Source organism: Heterocephalus glaber, unplaced genomic scaffold, assembly GCF_053883595.1.
Source record: "Heterocephalus glaber isolate CG9 unplaced genomic scaffold, H.glaber_assembly_v1.0 deba00001673, whole genome shotgun sequence".
Taxonomy (NCBI): Eukaryota; Metazoa; Chordata; class Mammalia; order Rodentia; family Bathyergidae; genus Heterocephalus; species Heterocephalus glaber.
The window spans coordinates 13572646-13594623 of record NW_028258410.1 but is presented as its reverse complement, the minus strand read 5'-3'; the positions used below and the strand labels follow the sequence as shown (position 1 = coordinate 13594623).

The 21978-nt window shown below is 47.1% G+C and overlaps 1 protein-coding gene, 1 long non-coding RNA gene and 1 pseudogene across 3 annotated transcripts in view; 2 read left to right on the top strand and 1 right to left on the bottom strand.

Moving 5' to 3' along the window:
- The window catches only part of LOC110344559 (uncharacterized), a 146897-nt gene that overhangs the window by 58531 nt on the left and 66388 nt on the right, over positions 1-21978 (bottom strand). The window lies entirely within an intron of this gene.
- LOC101713025 (translation machinery-associated protein 16 pseudogene) lies at positions 683-3078 on the top strand (annotated as a pseudogene).
- Mc3r (melanocortin 3 receptor) lies at positions 8682-11353 on the top strand. The gene has a single exon (XM_004858018.3). The coding sequence runs from the start codon at positions 9010-9012 to the stop codon at positions 9979-9981; it is 972 nt and encodes a 323-aa protein (XP_004858075.1). The 5' UTR covers positions 8682-9009; the 3' UTR covers positions 9982-11353.

Sequence of the window (21978 nt, the reverse complement as noted above, 5' to 3'; positions counted from 1 at the left end):
CTGCCTGAATCACATGAGTCTGTGACTGGCTTGCTGAGACTCATTGACTTATAACTGCACACTGCTGCCCATGTTGTCTATTGTGACAGAAGAGACATACACTGAAGGTGGCCCTTCATTTTTATTTCTTATCTGTTATTTTCAAAATTATTATTATTTTTTGCTCTTATTTTTAATATTTTTCCTACTCTTTATAAATTTTTATTTTTATTTTTTTTCTTTCTTTTCTCTTTTCTTTCTCTCTCTCTGCCTCCCTCCCTTGCTGTCCCACACTGTTCTTCATCTCCCTTTGTGTTCCTGTTCTGCCTCTAATTCATATTTCTTCTCTATTTTTCTTTTCTTCTCTTTCCTTCTCTCGCCTGTGCCCTCTGGCCTCACTGTTAACCTTCCCCTATCCCTCTACCTACCTATCCCTCCCTCCCCAACTCCTTCTAACTCCCCATCCCAAAGGGTAAAGTTGCTATATTGAAGAGTTTATTCACTATAAACCTATGTTGGGTTGGTCCTTGATTTTGATTTAATTCACACAGTTAAAGGTGATAGATTAATCACTACCACAAAATGTCATTTTCTAAGATGTTCTTGATGCTATGGTGTTGCTGATTGTATCACTTGGGCTAAGGTGTTGTGATTTATCTAATCAGTTATCCTTCCTGGTATAACGAAAATGAGACAGCCTCAGAGTCACTACAGAATCAAAACCTAAAGACCAGCTATATCTGGAAGACATCTCTGAGAAGCAATCATTCCATCAGGGTTCTAAATACAAGCAACAAAGATACTTAACAGTAAGCAATTTCGAAGTATCAACCCAGGAATTAAACCAAGGACAGTACCAAAAACAAAAAAGAGAAGACATTTAAGCAAGGCACAAACGCAGACTTTCACCTCACCAAAGGAAAAGTCTGATAATCAACCACCTGGACACCCTGAACTGATAGCACAGGAAGTAACAAAACTGATGAATGAGGCCCTAGAAAAATTCAAAACAGAAATAATTTCCCAGATAACTACAGAGATGGTGAGCAAAGTGAAAGACATGATTAGAAGCTCTAGAACAGAAACAGATTTTTAAAAAATAGATGAGCTCAGAAACATGCTGGAAGCCATGAATGCCCAGCATAAGAAAGAAATGGAAACCATGATCCCCCAACATAAGAAAGAAATGGAATCCATGAGACAGATTCAAACAGACATTCACGAGATTAAATCTCCACTGAAAGCATGCATAGCAGATTATGGGAATCTGAAGATAGACTATCAGATATAGAAGACAGGATTGTGGTTAATGACCATGAAAACAGAGATTTCTTAAATATAGTAAGGGGCCATGAGAAATCAATCCAGCAGATGCTAGATGACGCAAAGAAGAATAACATAAGACTGATAGGAGTCCATGAAAAAACAGTAGAAAGTACAATTGACATAAAAAAAACTGTTCACAGAAGTAATCATAGAAAACTTCCAGACAGAGGTGGAGAATTGGTCACACAGATAAGTGAGGCATATAGAACTCCACCCAGCCATGATCAAAAATAAATCTACACCTAGACATATAATAGTCAAGATCCCAGAAACCCAACAGAAAAACAAAATCCTACAAGCAGTGAGAGAAAAGAAACAAATCACCTACAAAGGAAGCCCCATCAGAATCAAAGCAGACTTGTCAACATAAACCCTCAAGTCAAGGAGAGCCTGGAGTGAGGTATTTCAAGCCCTAAAAGAAAACAACTTCCAACCTAGACTGTTGTATCATCCAAAATCATCTTTCAAAATTGATGGGGAAATTAGATACTTCTATGACAAAGAACACCTGAGAAATTTCATGAACACCAAACCAGCACTCCAAACAATCCCAAGCAATATCCTAGAAAAAGACAATGAAGATCATAACTCCATGAGGCCCAACAGAGGGAAGCCACCAGGCAAGGCAAGAAACTAAAGGGAAAGGGGAAAAATAAGAAATAAAAGAGCCAACAACAGTAAAACATCATGACAAGGATGAGTCAATATCTATCAATTATAACCATTAATCTTAATGGCCTCAATTCACCAATCAAAAGAAATAGACTGGAAGAATGGATTAAGAAGGAAAATCCACCAATATGCTATATACAAGAAACACACTTAATTCATAGACTGAAAGTAAAAGGATGGAAAACAGTTCTCCACAAGCCAGAAACCCTGAAAAAAGCAGAGGTAGCTATCTTATTTGTAGACAAAGTAGATTTCAAACCAAAACTAATCAAGAGAGACCAAGATGGTCACTACATCCTTGTGAAGGGAACAATCCAAGAGGGAGAGATGACAATAGTAAATATACATGCACTCCCTTTCCGGTCAGGTCTGCCCTGTGTCGGTGGCCCCACGTGTGTTGGGCTAGAGAGTGTGCATGAGAGCCACCGCTCTGGGCTGTGAGCCTGTGCAGTCTGGAGTGCGGAGGTCCTCTGTGGCCTCCAGGATGTCACCATGCCTAAAGCACCAAAGGGAAAAAGAACAGAAAAAAAAATCATCCACCCTTACAGTAGAAAAGCTGCTCAAATTATAAGAGAAGCCCAGAAACAAGAAAAGAAGGAAAAATTGAAGAATGAAAAGGCTTTACATCTCAACCTTACTGGTAAAAAACTGCAGTGGTTTCAAAATGAGCTGGATCCCCCAAAAATGAAATATTCAAAGAAAGATGCTTGTGAATTAATTGAAAAGTATTTAAAACAATTCAGCAGTGAGCTGGAGCAGATTGAGTTACACAACAGCATCAAGGACAAGCAGGGAAGGTGCCACCAAGCCCGGGAGATGGTCATCAAGCAGACAATGGAACCTGAAGGACAGCAGTATGAAGCCTACGGCCTTGAGATTCCAGACATTTTACACGCAAGTAGTCTGAAAACCTTTAGGGAATGGGATTTGGAGCTGAAGAAATTGCCAAACATTAAAATGAGAAAACTTTGTGAGAATGATGCAATTGCTAAGAAGCACAAAAAGAAAACTCAAAATTTAACTATAGACAAAGATTTAGGGCAATTGGAACTAAAAGGCAAATCAAGTGACTCAGATGAAGAAATGACTCCTGTGGCCTAATTGTCCTTACTTGAGTTGAAAATAAATAATATGAGAACTTCAAATCACACTCATTACTCATGAGAAATTATTATCTAGTATTTGCTGTTTAACTCATTCTCTCTCACAATGTGAATCACAATTGCAGTTTCAAATATGGTATTGTAATTTTTATTTAAAAATGAAAGTTGTGTTTCATTTACATTGTTGCTAAAATAGAAGATAGGTTCTGTTTTTCATTACTATAACAAAATACCATAGGCTGGATAACATAAAGAAAAGTTTATTTAGCTCATGGTTTTGGAAGCTGAATGTCTAGACAGCACAGTGCTGGCTCTGGTGAGGCCTCCTCTTGCTGCTACACGTCATGGTGCATGGTTATCACAGTGGTGGGAGGGCACGAGAGGGGAAGATCACATGGCAAGACTGGAAGCCAGAAAATGGAAGGGTTCCATAATGACAACCCACCAGGCCCTGTCTCTTAAAAGGCCCAAGAGAATTAATTGATTTCAGGTTAGCTCCATTTGATTATTATATTATTTTCTGCTTTCTCATTGTGAAAAGTGATAGATTTTATTCAGACCTAAAGGTTAGAGAACTAATGATTATAATTGTTACTTCTGAGATACATTACTTAAATTAATATATTAAACATATTTCAAGTACCATGACAAACATGGATATTCTAGAAATTTGCTCTTCAAATAATTTACTAAATGCTAATATATGTTAGTCTGTCTTATAAAGGATGCAAGTATAACTTTTCAAGAAAAGGAAAAAATAATGCTGTGGGAGATTAACTAGGTATCAACTAAATTGTTAACAATTTATACAAAGTGTTACAACTTTTATACTTCTGAAAACCAAAAATAAAGTTTACTTTTATTAAAAAATAAATAAATATATATGCACCAAATATGAATGCCCCCAACAATACAAAAAAATATTAATGGACTTGAAAAACCAAATAAGCACTAATACAATTGTAGTGGGGGACCTCAATACCCCACTATCACAAATAGACAGATAATCTAGACAAAAAATTAACAAAATTCTAGAACTGAACCAAACTATTGAACAAATGAACTTAATAGATGTTTACAGAGTGTTCCACCCCTGCAAAATTAGAGTACACATTCTTTTCAGCTGCACATGGGTCAGTCTCCAAAATAGATCACATGCTAGCTCATAGGACATGTCTAAATAAATATAAAAGAATTGAAGTTACCCCCTGTATATTATCAGACCATAGTACAATAAAATTGGAGATCAATAACATTAGCTACAGCAATTAGAAAGAGAAACAAATAAAAGGGAGAAAGAAATAAAAGGAAAAAAGATAGGAAAGGAAGAAGTGAAACTGTCATTATTTGCTGATGATATGATACTTTACATAGAAGACCCAAAAAACTCCACCAAAAGATTTCTAGACTTAATTGATAGATTCAGTAAAGTAGCTGGATACAAGGTCAACACTCAAAAAACAATAGCCATCTTATACACAAATAACAGACTCACTGAGGGAGAAATTAGGGAAATAATTCCCTTTACAATAGTATCCAAAAAATGAAATATCTAGGAATCAATCTAATGAAGGAAGCAAAAGACCTCTACTCTGAAAACTACAGCACTCTGAAAAAAGAGATTGAAGAGGATATAAGAAAATGGAAAGACATCCCTTGTTCCTGGGTAGGAAGAACCAATATAGTGAAAATGGCCATACTTCCAAAACTGCTATACAGATGTAATGCAATGCCAATTGAAATTCCAATAATATATTTCACAGAACTAGAGAAAACAATCCAAACATTCATTTGGAACCAGAAGAGACCTAGAATAGCAAAAGCAATTCTAGGCAACAGAGACATGGCTGGGGGTATCACAATCCCCAACATGAAACTATAATACAAAGCTACTGTGATAAAAAAAAAAAAAAAAAAAAAAAACCAGCATGGTACTGGCAAAGGAACAGACCTGAGGATCAGTGGAATAGACTAGAAGATGCAGAAACAACTCCAGACATACTCAGCCACCTCATCTTTGGCAAAGGAGCCAAACACCCTCATTGGAGGAAAGATAGCCTATTTAATAAATGGTGTTGGAAAAACTGGATTTCAACCTGCCAAAGATTAAAACTAGAACCATATCTATCATCATGCACTAAACTAAGATTGAAGTGGATTAAAGATCTAAATATTAAAACAGAAACACAAAACTCGTTGGAAGATAAGTTAAGTAGAACTCTTGAAGACATTGGAATAGGAAAAGACATTACGAACAAAACCTCAGTAGCATGGGAACTAGCACAAAGAATCAACTGGGATCCCATCTTATTAAAAACCTTCTGCACTGCAAGAGAAACCACCAACAGAGCTAAGGGACAACCTACAATGTGGGAAAAAAATTTTAGCAGCTATACCTCAGACAAAGGACTACTATCTAGAATATATAAAGAACTGAAAAAAATCAGACCCCCCCAAATTCAAAGACTCAATTCCAAAAATGGGCATCTGAAATGAACAGACATTTCTCAGACAAAGAAGTAAAAGTAGCAAATAAACAGATGAAAAAATCTTCAACATCAATGATCACTGGAGAGATGCAGATGAAAATAACACTGAGATTCCACCTCACCCCTGAAAGAATGGCTTCTATCAAGAAATCAACCAATAACAAATGCTGCTGGGGCTTTGGGGAGAAAGGAACCCTTCTGCATTGTTGGTGGGAGTGCAGACTGGTGCAACCACTGTGGAAATCAGTATGGAAATACCTCAAAGAACTAGGGCTGGAAGTCCCATTTGACCCAGCTATTCCCCTGCTGGGGATCTTCCCCAAAGAGTTAAAAGAATCATACCACAGTGATATATGTGCACCCATGTTTATAGTGGCACAGTTTGTAATAGCTAAAGCTTGACAACAGCCTAAGTGCCCATCAACTGGAAACTGGATAAAGAAGATGTGGTTTTTTAATAAAATGGTAAACTGGGCCAGGGATTTAGTGCCTGCCTCACAAGCTCAAGGTCCCGAGTTCGATCCCCAGTAGCAAAAAAAAAAAAAAAAAAAAAAAAGTGGAGTACTAATCAGCCATAAAGAATGAGAAACTAGAGACATCTTTAGTTAAATGGATGCACATTGAGGTGATACTCTTAAGTGAAATAAATAGGACACACATGTGTAAATACCAAATAATTTCTCTAGTGTGAGAAACTGAAAGGGTAAATAAGGATTAAAATGATTAAGATGAATAATTGATAATTTGAAATAGGAAGAAAAGGTCCAAAGGGGTGGGGGAGGTAGAGGAAAGGAAAGAGGGGAATGGAATTAATATGAGAAAATGAAAAAATGGAAACAAAGTCTTTGTAAATATGGAGGGGTGGAGGGGTTGAAGGGAGGGCAGGGGAAGGGCAAAAAATAAGAAGCAAGAGAGAGTATGTAAAGGTGCAAATTTCCAATGATGAATGTAACTGTATTTTATACCTACAATGTACCAATAAAAGGATATTTAAAAAAACAAAGGGGTAGGGGAAGTGGGAGGGGTAGGGGAAAGAAAAGAAGGGAAAGGAAAAATTATGAAAAAAGGAAAAAATGGACACAAAGTCTTTGTAAATAGGGAAGGGTGAGGAGTGAAGGGTGCAGAGGGAATGGGGAAAAATAAGAACCAAGATGAGTCATGCACAGGTACAAGCACCCAATGATAAATGTAAATGGATTGTATACCTAAACTGTACCAATGAAAGAATTTAAGGGAAAAAAAAGATCTCTCCACCCTTAGATTCTATAAGTAGTTGAAACTTCCATCTGCGTGGCCATAGTTCTTCTGTTTCACACACAAGCTGAGATGATGAATAGATCATTAATCCATCTTCAGTGTGTGTCTGGATGTATGAGTGTGTACGTGTGTGTGTGTGTGTGTGTGTGTGTGTACGAGTGGGAGGGGGCAAAGGAACTCAGTGTTTTCTGAGTTCTTCTGATCCATCTGCAGAATCACATGTAACACGAACCAAGCTTTAACTTGCACTTGCAAGCACATCATGTTAGCAGAGCAACTGAGAAATTCTGCCTTCCTCTCTCCCCAGTTCAATCCCCATCTCCAGCGTCATTTAAGAGGGAAGCAGGGCTGCCCCCAGGGGCTCCTGTCCTGCATTCCCACACCCAGCCTGTCTTGCGCTCCAGGATTCCCCTCTCTCCAGGCCACACAGCCCCTTGCTCCAGGCCCCTACTCTCTCCCCCTGAGTATTCCAGGCTCCCTCTGCCCTGCACTGCCCAGCCCCAGTGAATCCCCTTCCAATCTGCTCTCGAACGCAGACCCCATCTCATCTCACCCTGGCCACCAGTCCCTGCCTCGGCATCCACTGCCTCCTCGCACACGTGGCTGGTGTTGTCTCCCAGCATGCAGAAAACTTCAGTCGAACTTGTGTGGCCTCATTTCTGAAATCGTGCCTCCCAGTTCCACACACTGGCCAGAGCAAACCACATTCCGTACTTCAACAACTCAGACTTCCTTCTAAGCAGATTTCAACCTTGCCTACGCCCTGCTCACCTACTGACACTGGACACACACTTGTCTGGGTCCTGCCCTGATCCAGGGAGGCCATGGGGGGCCCCTGCACCCGCAATCCAAGGCGACTCCCATGGTCCTGGAGGTATTGCCTCCTGCCTGGCTACAGGCAGAGGAACCCTCTGGCAGCAACCCTCCCTCAGCCCAGCCCCACCCCACCGCCAGTCTCCACACCCGGAACCACCTCTTCTTCCCAGAAGCGATTTAGATGCTCATCCTGTCTGCTGCCTCCCAACCCCTCGGACATCGCTTGTTCAAGTGTTCACCACACTGCACTGTACTGTATGACGTGAGTTTAGCTCTGTATCAAGGACCTGCGAGAGGGCGGCCTCCAGTGTTCAGAGGCGTGCTCGTGTGGGTGAAATGCGATCCAGCAGCCTCGTAGGTTACGAGAAGTCTTCGACGACAGGAAGAGTCAGTCCGTGTTCACTTTCGTCTCGTTTTTTAAGAAACCGCCACAGCCACCCCAACCTTCAGCACCCGAACACCCCACTGGGTCAGCAGCCACGGACACCGAGGCCAGACTCCCCCAGCAGGGAGAGCACACGCTCCCTGAGGATTGGGTGACTGTTAGCAGCTCTTTAGCAATAAATATCTCAGTTAAGGCATTTACACTGTTTTTAACCTTGTACACCACACTCTTAATGGACTTCAAGAAAGTGCAAGCATGGATTTTAAATCCACTTGGAAATCAAACAAATTTCGTGTGACTCCCTTGGTTGCGTTATTCTCTTCATTGTGGGGATTTTGAGTCGAAGTTGCTTCAAGCTGTGTCCACCGTTGCCCGATTTCTCTTCTTCCACTCCACCCTCCGAGTTCGGCAGAGGTGAGAGTGCGGACTGTCCTGTCCACCACTATACCCCTCAGCCCAGTCGACAGCCTAGTAGCAGGTGCTGGGCTCTTTGCAAGCGCTCAGATCTGCCGTTCAGGACCCGCGGGAGCCGCGCCGTCCGCCGGTGCAGACGCGCAGTCCGGCCTGCAGAGGGCGCCGGCGCGCTGCTCGGTCTCCCCCGGGAAGCCGCGGGAAGCGGCCGCTGGCTGTCAGTCAGGCGGCGCCGGACGCTCAGTGGCCGCTTCGCTGCGCCGAAGATTCGGGAGGAGTTGTTTATCCCCGGCCGAGGCTTAAGCGCTGAATGCTGCCCCTCAGGTCTGCCGAGCAGCGCCACACCCCCGCCTGGCGGTGAGCGGAGCTGAGCCCTAGCGCCCGGCGGGTTGGGGTGACGGGCCGGGGTCGGAGGGGAGGAAGGCGGCGATCGGGGGTTCGCACCCCGCCCCGGGGGAGCGGGGTGCCCCCGCGTGCCTCTCGCCCCTCTGCCCCGAGGTAAGGACCGACCCTGAGCGTCGGAGCGGGCCAGCCCTTCCCGGGGACCACACTGCCTCGGCCTCCGTCAGCCATGAGCGCGTCCCGCTGCCCGCCCGCTGCGCACCCGGCGCTGCCCAACGCCTCGGAGCCCGGCGCGCCCCCTTCTCCGGGCAACCAGAGCCGCGGCGGCTTCTGCGAGCAGGTCTTCATCCAGCCCGAGGTCTTCCTGGCCCTGGGCGTCGTCAGCCTGCTGGAAAACGTGCTGGTCATCCTGGCCGTGGTCCGCAACGCCAACCTGCACTCGCCCATGTACTTCTTCCTGTGCAGCCTGGCCGCGGCCGACATGCTGGTCAGCGTGTCCAACGCCCTGGAGACCGTCATGATCGCCGTGGTCAGCGGGGACTACCTGCGCCTGGAGGACCGCTTCGTGCAGCACATGGACAACGTGTTCGACTCCATGATCTGCATCTCCCTGGTGGCCTCCATCTGCAACCTGCTGGCCATCGCGGTGGACCGGTATGTGACCATCTTCTACGCGCTGCGCTACCACAGCATCATGACGGGGCGCAGGGCCCTGGGCCTCATCGCCGGCATCTGGGCCTGCTGCGGCGTCTGCGGCGTGGTGTTCATCGTCTACTCCGAGAGCAAGATGGTCATCGTGTGCCTCATCACCATGTTCTTCGCCATGATGCTGCTCATGGGCACCCTCTACGTGCACATGTTCCTCTTCGCGCGGCTGCACGTGAAGCGCATCGCGGCGCTGCCCCCCGCCGACGGGGCGGCCCCCCAGCAGCACTCGTGCATGAAGGGCGCCGTCACCATCACCCTCCTGCTGGGCGTGTTCATCTTCTGCTGGGCCCCCTTCTTCCTCCACCTGGTCCTCATCATCACCTGCCCCACCAACCCCTACTGCATCTGCTACACTGCCCACTTCAACACCTACCTGGTTCTCATCATGTGCAACTCGGTCATCGACCCGCTCATTTACGCCTTCCGCAGCCTGGAGCTCCGCAACACCTTCAAGGAGATTATCTGTGGATGCGGTGGCCTGAACTTGAGATAGGATGGAAGTCAGGACCCGGAGACTCACCGCCCAGGCCCCCTCGGCTCCACACCCGGCCGCAATGCTTAGAAAGGAAAAGGAACATTGCTGGGAGACAGAAAAGTGTGTCACCGACCATGAGGTTCTTTGGAAAGGGACAGAGAACAGGCTGGAGGGGAGGGCCTGGGGTGGGGCGGCCAGTCTCCAGCGAGGCCCCAGCGTGTGTCCGCCCAGGCCAGGCGCCTGCCTGCCGGCTGCCCACTTCACGGGTCCCCTGGCTGCCTCGTCAGCCGGGCTGGAGGAGCCTGGTGAACAGGAAGGTGGCTCAAGTATCCTGCAAGCAGAGCTGTTCTCAGCTCAGCCCTCCAGCTGCCAGCTACACAGGTAGCTATCTTTGTGCTTATTCTGTGAAAGATTGAGTTCCTAGCCTATTAGCTTATTTACGGTAAAACAACAGTCTCAAGACAGCTATATCTCTGTGGAAGAAGCGATAAGATGCTGCATGCCCTTCTTACCCTCTCATTCATGCCAGCTTCTAAAACAGCAGGGAGCTGTCGCCCGCTTCTACTTCTGCTGCTCTTGTGGTGGTTGCTATTGTTGGGGTTCTGTGCATGAAATCTAAGGTCGCTTTCAAAATCTGTTGGAAAAGAGAAAGTCCTGTGGGTGATCAGACTATAACTGTTGTGTTCTCGTATTTTAAGACCTTGCAATTTCAAGGTATACGTTACTTTTTTAAAAAACAGAAAGATATTCTTATTATTCTTTACTGCTTTTAAAACAAGAGAGGAGCTCGTGGGTGGAAGGATATATATGTATAATTTTTTTTCCAAGAAACTGTTTCATTGTTCTTTGAGAAACTGCAGAACTACCCTGTGGCTTCCTCCAGAGCTCTTTTCTGCTCAGAGTAACTGTGACTCTGTCACACAATGAAGTCAACACTTCATGTTTCCGAAAGAGACCATCTTCTGGCTCATTGTCCCTTTTGCGCCGCATGATGTTAGAGTTGGGTGACACTGTTATTCACATTCGTACCTTGTCAAATAAAGCAATTCCTTCCCGTGAGCAGGGTTAGATTACAGGCCAGCGCTGTGTCTGGCAGGAAGTTGGGAGCATCCGCCAGGTCCTTTCTTGGCCTGGATCCTTTGCATTTGTCACACACACACACACACACACACACACGCACTGCCAGGAATTCATGTATTGTGCTGCATCTTTGGTGTGCCATCATGTGTTTATCTTATGCTGAAATATATCAGGATGGGGGTGTACTTGAATTTCTGCTCATATAAAACCAATCGTTTCTTGTGATTTTGTTTTGTATGTGAAGAATTTCTGCCTGTATAAACAAAGCCTCTTGTTTCTTGTGATGTTTGGAAATAATAAAATGCTTTGTGGCTGCTAAATGGTGTCACACTGTGGTACACCTCCTAGCATCCCCCTGGGTCCTGCCGTAGCCACTGCCTGTTACACTGAAGCCCAGGAACCGTTGCATAAATGGCTCAAATAGCCCCCTTCATCAGACAGCCTTTTCTAGGGCAATGCCTTTTAGCCTAACTACCAAAACCTCCCATTTAGTTTCCAAAAATACCAGGTTTGGGGCTTCTACACCACCATCACTCCTCATTATTTTAATCCAGACACCCAAATAACAAGACTCATCTGCTGCCACTCAGTAAGTCAACATGGAAAAGGGAAAACAAATTGTCTGGAAATTGTATTAACATTTCTTGGAATTATGGTGTGCTTTTTCTGTGTAAACAAGAGGAAAACAACTCACTTTTCTTCTTTTTACATCAGTTCCCACATTATTTCATCTCATGCTATCACCAAACCCCTAACATAGATGCGTCAAGGTGCAGATGAAGAAACTGAGTCCCAGGGTTTTGTGGCTGTGTCCAGCAGGAGTCTTGCCCAGGGGTGGGCCCTAGGACTCTGCAGCTGACTCGGACACACATCAGGATGTGGCCGCTCATTGGGGGACACTTTCTTCTTTCTTTCTGTTTTTCTTCCTTTCATTCTTCTTTTCCCCCTTTGGTACTGGGAACTCAACCCAGGGCCTTCCACTTGCTAGGCAGGTACAGTATTCCGCCTCTGAGCTACACTTCCAGACCTTTTTATTTTTTATTTCAAGACAGGGTCTCACTGAGTTACCCAAACTCGCCTTGAATTTGCAATCCTCCTGCCTCAGCCTCCTGAGTAGCTGAGATTACACCACTGCTCCGGGGTTGAGGACCACATGTCATTGGGGGCTTTTGGAGGTGCCCGATGTGAACTGCTTATCTGCAGACCACGGTGCCGAGCACCTCACGGGCATAGCTGCGTGGACCCTGCAACAGCCCTACAAGGAAGATGCGTCATTGTCCTTAATTTTGCAGAGGAAGCATCTGAGCAAAGACAGGTTGGGGACTTGTGCTTAGGAATTCTGCTGGGTGGGATCCAGATGGCCCTGGGGACATGCGCGGCCCGGGGAGCCCCTGCTGCCTGGTTCCTCCATGCACTGTCCGTATGTTTGCAGCTGAGTCCAGAAAGAGGTTACTGAATTCAGGGGGTCCAGCTTGTCGTGTTAAGCGCTAAAATTTTCCTAGGACTCCAGGTGGCCGGGGTGGGAGGCACGGGAGAGGTAAGTTACAGACCCTCTTCCTGGCATCCGTTTCTCAGGAAACTTCCCTGAAAGTCGGGGCATCCCGGCCTCCTCCACCACCCCGTCTCAGGTGGGCCTGGGGCGCCCACTGGCGGTCAAGTTTGAAAATGCGAATTTCCCTCCGGGGGCCCCCTAGCAGGACTTGGGCTCTGCTGCCAATGGACTTTCCAGCTCTACGCTCCCCACCCGCCGCAACCAAACACATTGAAAATAATTCATTTGGCAAAATAAAAGCACAGCACGATTTTCATCCATTTGCTCAGCGACACTCGCCTCCCACCCTCATCTCCAAGTCCGAGGCGTCAGGCGCCGGTCGGCCGGGTGCACGCTGGTCTTCCGGGGTGGATTTCGGTGCCTTTCGGTGGGGCTGGGAGCTAAAGGAGCCACGGGCCTCCTTGGCCGGAACCCACCTCAGCTCCACGACATCCGTTCTCCGCACAGTGCCCACCGCAGTCTCCGAAAACCAGGAAGCAGAGCAGAGCACACGTCCGCGTCTCCTGTCGCATTCTGAATAAAACCCAGCGGCTCAGCTGGCCACTGCTCAGCTCTCCTGTCCATAGCCCCTCCTCGCTTACCGGACTCCGGTCTGCCGGCCTCAATCCTGCCCCAGGACCTTTGTGTGTTCTGTCTCCTCTGTCTGAAGTCTCTTTCCTGACCTTCCTGGGACTGATGCCTCTGATTACACATTCTCCACCCCAAGTCCCCAGGAAATGACCTCGGTCATTCATGTCATCACTGTTTTATCACAGATCTCTTATTGCGATTATGTATCTTTTGGTTTGTTTGTTTGATTCTCATCAATCTCTCCAACTAGAAAGCAGTGCCAGGTAGATAAAAACAGTCACTAAAAATGGGTTTGATGCATAAGTGACGACTCACACATTTAAATCCGCAGGCATTCCAACCAAGACAATAGAAAACAGAGCGGTCTCCAATGTGGGTGAGAACAGCACCCGGTGTTGAGTTGAGAAAAGCAGTCTGTGGCTTCTGCACCAGCAGATCAGAGGCCGAGTTCAGACACCTGAAACCTCGCAGGTCCATGGGGGATTGTGACCCCCATGACACACCCACCTGAGGGAGGCACCTGCACCAGTAAGCGCTGATCACCCTTAAAGAATACCAGCCCCAACACCTCAGGAGCCGGAAATCCCTCCCTGTCACCCTTCTCATGGGGATGTCATCTACCGTATGTGAACATGGGGGCATGCAGGGGCCGATGTAGATCTAGAAACTGGTAAGAGCTAGATGACAAAATACAGAATTTAAAACAAAAAAACTCCTTCCACAGAAGAACTCAACATTTTGCATCTAGGAACATCTTTATAGGACTGAAATTACTATGATGTTATCCAGTGCTCACTGCATGCAGATACAATCTAAGCACTTAAATATATTAACTCCTTTCATCCTCACCAAACCCCACCAGCTAGGCACTGTGAGCTCTTAGCCCAGAGATAGGGACCTTTGGATCACAGAGGTTAAGTCCTCCACCCAGGCTAGAGAGCAGGTGAGAGGGGATGGTAAGAAAATGGTCACCAGCCCTCTGGGTCACAGCGGACATGCGCCTAATTCACCTTCCTTTAGTGCTCAGAGAGACACAAAACCCACAAGGAAGGACCCCTGAGTCCAGGCTGTAACATCAGAAAGGAAGATTTGGGGGTCCAGACAGAACTGGCTGTGAATCCTCAGGCTAGTCTTTTCACTTCCGGGAGCCTCGACTGCTCTGCTGTAAAATGGGGGTTCCACCTTCTTCCTTCTGGAAGTTTCTGAGGCAGCCTGTTGTTTTTTGGTGTTTTGCACACTGCCTAGGTGACACAAGTCAATGGCTGTCACCATGCCTAGAAAATAGTCAGTCTCAGAAAAGGTGCTGTTGGAGTAAGTGAAACAGCCTGGCAATTGAGGAGGGCAAGCAGCACATGCCAGGGCTTGCATGTTACTAACACAGGTCACTGCCCAGGGCCCTGGCCAAGGTCCGCAGCCCCCACAGATGCCTCTGTCAGGGAACTTACTACACTGTTGACATTTTCTGTTGACGTCTCTCTCTTTTTTTTTTAACCAGGATATGAGCTAAACTAAAAATGGGCAGAGAGACAAGGGCACTAGTCAATGCAACAAATGTAAGCATGGAGCTCTGACAGCAGAGTTTGCAAGCCGAGATGTCTTGATTCCCAGAGTGTCCAGTCTCTGGAGTCAGAGAGACTTGTATTCAAGCCCTGCGTCTCCTATTTGCCCTGTGACGATCACTGAAATTCAACTTTCTCAGCTGTAAAATGAGTCACTAACAAGTACTCTGCAGCTGGGGTTCAAGGCTCTCTTAAAAAGCAAGTAAGAGATGCGGATGTAGCTCAGTGGGGGTAGATCAGTTACTCAGTGTAGTGATTAGATCTTGGGGATGTGATACTCATCAGTAGATTAGTCACTGATGGGTTTACGGCTAAATGTGATTCAGGAGGCGAAGCCTGGTTAGGGGAGTTGAATCACTGGGGGCATGGCCTGGACGGTGTATCCCTCTCTCTCCTCGACCTCTCTCTGCTTCCTGCTTGCCATGCCAGGAGCAAGTCTCCTCTCCCATACCCTGCTGCCAGGCTGCCCTGCCTTGGAACCCACTATGGACTGAAACATCTACAAACCATGAATCCAAATAAACCTTTTCTTCTTTAAGTTGTGGGTTAGGGTATTGTGTCTCAGTGATGAGAGAGCAACTGAGACACCTAGCATGAGTGAGGCCCAGGGTTCAACCCCCACTACCACAAAAAAGAAAGAGTGAGTGAGAGGTGGGGGGTGAGGGGATAAATGGGAAGAACTCAGCATAGTAGCTCAGTCCTCCCAGGATCTAACACTGGTCCTGAGCAAACCCTCAGGTATCTCCCCGTGGTGTCTAAGACCTATCTCAAAGAAGCTACACTCACTTTCAGCTCATTCACCAGGAGAAAGAATCACTAAAGAGAAATCAGAGCGATGCCCCTCTAAGTCTAAGAAGGGCTGCAGGCGAATCTTGTAAGCCAAGTAGGACTCCAGCAGCTGCTATGTTGTGACTTTATCATTAAATCCTCCATTGGTTGGCATAAGGGAGGCTTTGGGACACATCTCTGGCACTGTATTTCTGGACTCATTTGTGCAAATTCATTCAGCTGTATTATTTGTGTGTTTTTACTGAGGTGTCATAAGTACGCAGAACAGTCCTTGCAATTTGTCCTCTCCGCCACGTTGCTCATTCGGTCACAGCAAAATCGTGACTACTTTTCCCAAGAGCAGTCAAAGGAGAGGAGGTGGAGAATGTGGATGAAGTTGTGAGCTCTGCCAGCCAAAGAAACACATTTGCACAAAATACCCCAGAGGTCAGCTCATCTGCACAAACACTGCATGGGTCACTGGCCATCAGTCAGCCCGAGCCCTCACTGCTTCACTTTTAATGGTAAGAGGAAACAGTTCTTGTGTTCCACCCATAGATTCTGTGATGTGTGCGGGATTTTTGAAGAAGTTAGCACATCCTACACGACATCAGAGGGAACACAAGAGCGTTGTCACAGATGGTCCTTAGGGAGAAGTGACCCAAGAGTGGCTTTGAAGGACTCTGTTTATCAGGAAGGAGGAGCTGAAAGGATGGAGGAGCAAAATGGAGGAAGCTCAGAGCTGACATTCAGCAGAGCACAGAGCTCTGGGCTCCAGGGACTCAGGAAGGAGTCCTGTTGTCTTGGGCTCATTGGGTCATCCTCAGGGCTGGCAGCGCCACACTCAGTGCACTCAAATCTCCAAGCCTTGTCCTTGTCCACCGAAGTTGTAGGTTACTGTGGCCTCCACACTACAGCTCAGGTGACACTGTCCCCAGCTCTTCTCCAGCCTCAAGGCAGTGGCTGGCCCACACCTGTCAATGGGGGCAGGTGAAAGCGGCCCTGGGATATCAATACCTGCACTTGACCTACTGGGCCAGTGAGCCCTCCTCCACCCAGGCCTCTGGTTACCCAACTGTATGGGGCGAGGGTGAGGCTAACATCAGAGGAAACAGGCAATGGAAGGGAAGAGACTTCTGTTGCTAGTAGTTGGGTGTCAGGATCCAGCTGGGCGAGAAGCTACTCTCATCCTGGCATTTCTGCTACTAAGCTATTAAATGTTGGTCATTTTTAGCCACCGGTATCTGACAGATACAAAGGCCAATGAACTGTTTCTTCAGAGGCTGAAGTCAGGGTGGAAGGCGCAGAGAGAAACCAGGTGGGGAAAGGAGAGGACACAGGGGCTGTGACGAGCAGAGTGAAGGGCTCCAAGCCCTACAAGACCAGCTCAAATTTGATCTGCTTTGCATGCTGAGCTTACACACCTGCAAGATTAATTAGCTTAAAACAATATAAATGACAAGAAATCCCTAAAGTAGATCATCTAAGGTAAACTCTGATCTGAAGTATTATACGAAGAGTAAAAAAGAGGCCGAGCACCACTGAGATCGTTAATTAAGCAGTGAAACAGAAGGTGGAACCCTGGACAGCGGCACGGCACTGCCTGTGTGCTAAGCCCTCCCCTCCTCTTTGGAGACCACATGGTTACTGGATGGAGCCCTGTCGCACCCCTGAAGTACAGAATGCACTGACACTCTGGCAACCCAGGCTCCCTTAGCTGCCAAAGCGCCAGGGAAAGACCCACTTTTGGGGGTGGAGTCTCCAAAAGCTGGCAAGAAGCTGCAGCTCCGGGGCTGGGGACTGCCAGGCGAAGGCCAGGTGGTCTGCAGTGGGGGAGTGGGTGACCGGTAGGAGAGGCTCATCCAGAGGATGGTGGAGAGGGCAGAGAGAAGGAAGAAGGAGGCACTTTGCATGAGGTGCAAAGAAAACCTTCTTCTCGCCCCCCACAAAATGTTCAGTGAGATGATGGGAGTTACCAGTGCCTAGCGTGATGACTTACCCTTTGGGGAAACTACAAGTGCTGAGTTCAACTCCAAACTTGGAGCACAAAACACACCAGGGTCCCCAGAGTGAGAGGAAGAGGTTCAGTTATTTATACCCATCTCTCTTCCTCTTCCGGTGAACCACCCACACTGGGAATGGGATGAAGAGGGGTTCCACCCTGCACCCGGCAGGGATGTGGTCCAGCAAAGCACTCAGAACTTATCTGAGGACGGAGCTCGTGAATGAACGGGGACAACTGGCAACGTCACATTCAATACATTCAAGCAGACTAACGATGGAACACGGTGCCCACCATTCAGGGCTGGTCAAGACCTGAATTCCATGTGGGGCCCCACCCTCACTGCGTCCCTCAGAAGGAGATGGTTTATTTCAGCTCCTTCACAAAGGAAATCAAGCGTGATGCCAGCACTGAGGTCGAGCACTGTTGAGAAGTTCATGGAGGTCATCCAGGAAGGCTCCTTGGCTTATAGCAGTGCCAGACACCACTGACATGACCCCTATTGTTAATATCACCCAGAAATCCAGTTCTTATTCCCAGGCTTCTCCAACAGGAATGTGTACCACATGTCCTAGGGATCTTGTTGAGGGCAAGATCTGATTCACGGAGGTTAGGATTTAAATGCCAAGTGTGCCCCAAAGACTCGTACACTGGGAACTCGATCTCCAGCAGCAATGTCCAGAGGCGGGGCTTGTTGAGGGCCACGCCTGGACCGTGAGACCATTGATTACCTCCATTACCCACTGAGGAGCTGAAAGCTGAGTGTGCCCAGCTGGCAGAGCCCACCCACAAGGGCTGTCCCTCACGGGCTGTGCTCTACCTCCAGCCCCTCCTGCTCACTCTGGCTCTCTGTCCTAGCTGCCTCGAGGTGAGCGGCTGTCCCCTGCCATGACATTTCTGCCTTGGAGCCCAGCCATGGACCAAAACCTCTGAACCTGTGAGCCAAAATAAGCCTCTCCCCCTTTACGCTGTAAATGCAGGTGTTCCATCCCACAACGGGAAGCTGATTAATGCAACAAGGCTGGATGGGGCCTGGCACTCTGCATCTCCAGCAGGCACTGAGTTGCTGCTGATGGTGCTGGCCTGAGAACCCACTAGGCATAGCACGGCCTCCTGCAGCTGAGATGTAGGCACAGGACAAGAGGATTTTCCACACCGGAAGGTCAGAACCAACCTAGCTTCCTTACAAGCAATTGTATCAGCTCAATCTCATGAGTCCAAAGGAAAAGGCTGGGGAAATCCAAACAGATCCTAATTGAAATCTTCTTGAGTTTTCCTTCTTAAGGAATCATTTTTCATTCTTCTCCCCCTTTTTGGCAACATCTGCACAGAGCACCCACTGGTAGGAATGAAATGAAGCAAACAAGGAGCTATCGGCATCCCAGAAGGGGGTGTGAATCACCACAGGTCCAGGCTGACTCACTCCTGCTGGCCTGGTTTAGCAAGTCCAGCCAGAAGAGCTCAGAAAGAGTGAAAACGAGCTGTTAAGCAAGCAAAGCATAGAGCAGGTGAAGAGGGTGAGGCAGGGCTCTGAGAGGCACTATTGCAGGTTCTGGGGGGGACAAAACCACTCAGAAAAGGGGCCCTCAAATGCAGAGGCACCTGAAAAGCTGGAAAAACAGATTCCCGGTGCTGTCCCTCTCCCCAGAGTATAGGACTGGACTGGCAGGAAGTGCTCAAGCTCCCTCAGGAAACTTGGGACATTTGATAGCATGGAGTCGGGATCGGACACTGTCATTGCAGGGCGCTGCCCACCCCTCAGACCCCAAAGTTTCCCATCTGTGCAGCAGGACTCCAAACTGCCTTCAGGAGACCAGTCCTTGTGCATGCTGTGCCTTTCGGTGGGGCTGGGAGCTAAAGGAGCCATGGGCCTCCTTGGCCGGAACCCACCTCAGCTCCACGACATCCGTTCTCCGCACAGTGCCCACCGCAGTCTCCGAAAACCAGGAAGCAGAGCAGAGCACACGTCCGCGTCTCCTGTCGCATTCTGAATAAAACCCAGCGGCTCAGCTGGGCACTGCTCAGCTCTCCTGTCCATAGCCCCTCCTCGCTTACCAGACTCCGGTCTGCCAGCCTCACTCCTGCCCCAGGACATTTGTGTGTTCAAAACTGACTTGATTTTGTGTGACTCCTTCTCCAAGACAGGCCCAGAAAGGGAAATTTGCTAGAGACAGAAAGTAGATCGGTGGATGCCTGGGGCTGGGGTGGGGTGAAGATTAATGGTCAGCAGGCCCAAGGGACCTTATGGGACAAGAGAATGTCCTAAACTAGAATGGAGCCAAAAGCAGCACAACTCAATGTAATTACTGATCGCACACTTGAAACAAGTGAATTTTATGACAGTAAAGTATATCTTAACACAGTTCGTTGAAAAGGCCTTTCCCTTTTAGAGGAAAGACAGAAGAAGCAGAGGAGTGAGATGATCCACTGCCCCAGAATCCAACAGTCCACATCCCAGCCACCCCGGCACTGGTGCTTGGATTGGTATCAGTGCTCAGTGCTGCTTAGATCTGTCTCCAAGGACAAACAGATGCAAGCTCTTTGAGATCTGGATTGACCCATGTGGGAAACCCACTTGCAGACAGCACACCTCAGCCCTTGCAGCTCAGACCCCAGTGCACTGTGGGACAGGCCCTGTAAACATGCTCAACCTCCAGAGTCCCTGGCCCCTGACCTCCCAAGCTTACTTCCCTTTTCAGCAGGTTACCAGTTGCTACTCCCAGTCCCATGTCAGATCCAACCACGGGCTTATTTCACTGGTCTCCTCTGTAGGTTGCTAGGTAAACTAGAGTGTTCAGTTAAATCTGAATTGCAGATAAGCCACCTATCATTTTTCTGTAAATATAAACCAAATATTATACAGGACATATTCATACTAAAAGCATCTCCATTTTTGCCCGGCATAGTGGGGCAAACCTGCAGTCCAGCTACTTTGGAAGTTGAGAAAGAGGATCATGAGTTTAAGGCTTGGGTAACTTAGTCCCTGTCTCAAAATAGCAAAAGGACTTGGTATTTAGCTCAGTGGAATAGCTGTCACAGCACAAAGACCTGGGTTCAATTCCCAGTATTTCCAAAATTATTATTCTTTTTTCTGGCAACTCTACAAAGGAAATGAATAAAGCGATTTGAACAAAATACAGTTTTATTTCCTGAATCTCACAAATCTACCCCCACAGTGCTTTTTATTTCCTGGAACTCTTTCTCTTCCCTGCCCCTGGTTCTTAATAGAAACTCCAACCCCCAAATCCTGGTAGGACTTCCTATCTGAAAATCTCAAGGAGGAGCCATTGTGTTACCAAGGTTTCCCTTCTAGAAGACTCTTGAGCTGCTGCTGCTGGTGCTTTCCACAAGCTCTGCATTTCAACAGCAGGAACAGCCCTGACCACCCAGCAAAGACAACATTTGTTCTTTCTACCTTGATCAAGGGACACCACCTCCCCTTCCAGTATAGTGAAGGGAAATGCAAAGAACAAAGAGCATCTGTCTGGAGGGTGTTTTGTTTTGTTGCTGGAAACAATTTTTAAAATGTACTCCATCTTTGCTCCAAAAGTACCTATTAGGATGGGATGGCCCCTTTCTCAGAAGACCTAAAAATTCCACCAAACACTCTTAGACCTGATAAACAAATTCAGCAGAATGGCAGGATACAAAATCAACACATAAAAATCAACAGCTTTCCAATTTGTCAATAGTAAACCCTCTGAGAAAGAACAAAAACAATTCCATTCACAATAGCCCCAAAAAGAAATTAAATATCTAGTAACCAACCTGATTAAGGAGGTAAAAGACCACTACGATATAGAACACTTAAGAAATTGAAGAAGAAAGACAGAAAATGGAAAGACCTCCATTGTTCATTTATCAGCAGAACTAATATTGTTAAAATGTCCATATTACCAAAGCAATCTACAGACCCAATATGATCTCTATTAAAATGCCATCATGGCTGATGTCCAGAGGTCCCCTCAAAGCCTCACGAGGACATAGGAGGGGCTTTTCAGAGGTGGCTGGATCTAGAGCGTGTGAGGCTGGGATCAAGGGTGTGTGATTGTTAAATTGGTCCACTGATTGGTTTGGCATAGCTCTGGAGGTGAATAATAGGAAGGCCCACCCTGGGTGTGAGTGCTACCTAAGGCAGGAGACCTGGATAGAATATAAGGGACAGAAAGAGGCCTGCTGTGGTTGCTCATCACTTGCTGCTTGCTGCTTTCTGCCTGCCATGGACTGTTTCTCCTCTGCCACGCCACCCTGCCTTGGAGCCAGCCAACTTTGGGCTGAAACCTCTGCAAACTGGGACCCAAATAAACCTTTCCTCCTTTAGCTGTGGGTGTCGGGTAATTTATCTCAACAATGAGAGAAAAATAACTAAGATAAATACCAACAACATTCTTCACAGAACCAGAAAAAACAATTCTAAAATTCATATAGGAACACAAAAGACCCAGAATAGCCAAAGCAATCCTAAACAACAAGAGCAAGGCTGG

Bases quoted from the DNA above. Each gene is read 5' to 3' on its own strand.
- Mc3r (XM_004858018.3), top strand. From the start codon at position 9,010: ATGAGCGCGTCCCGCTGCCCGCCCGCTGCGCACCCGGCGCTGCCCAAC.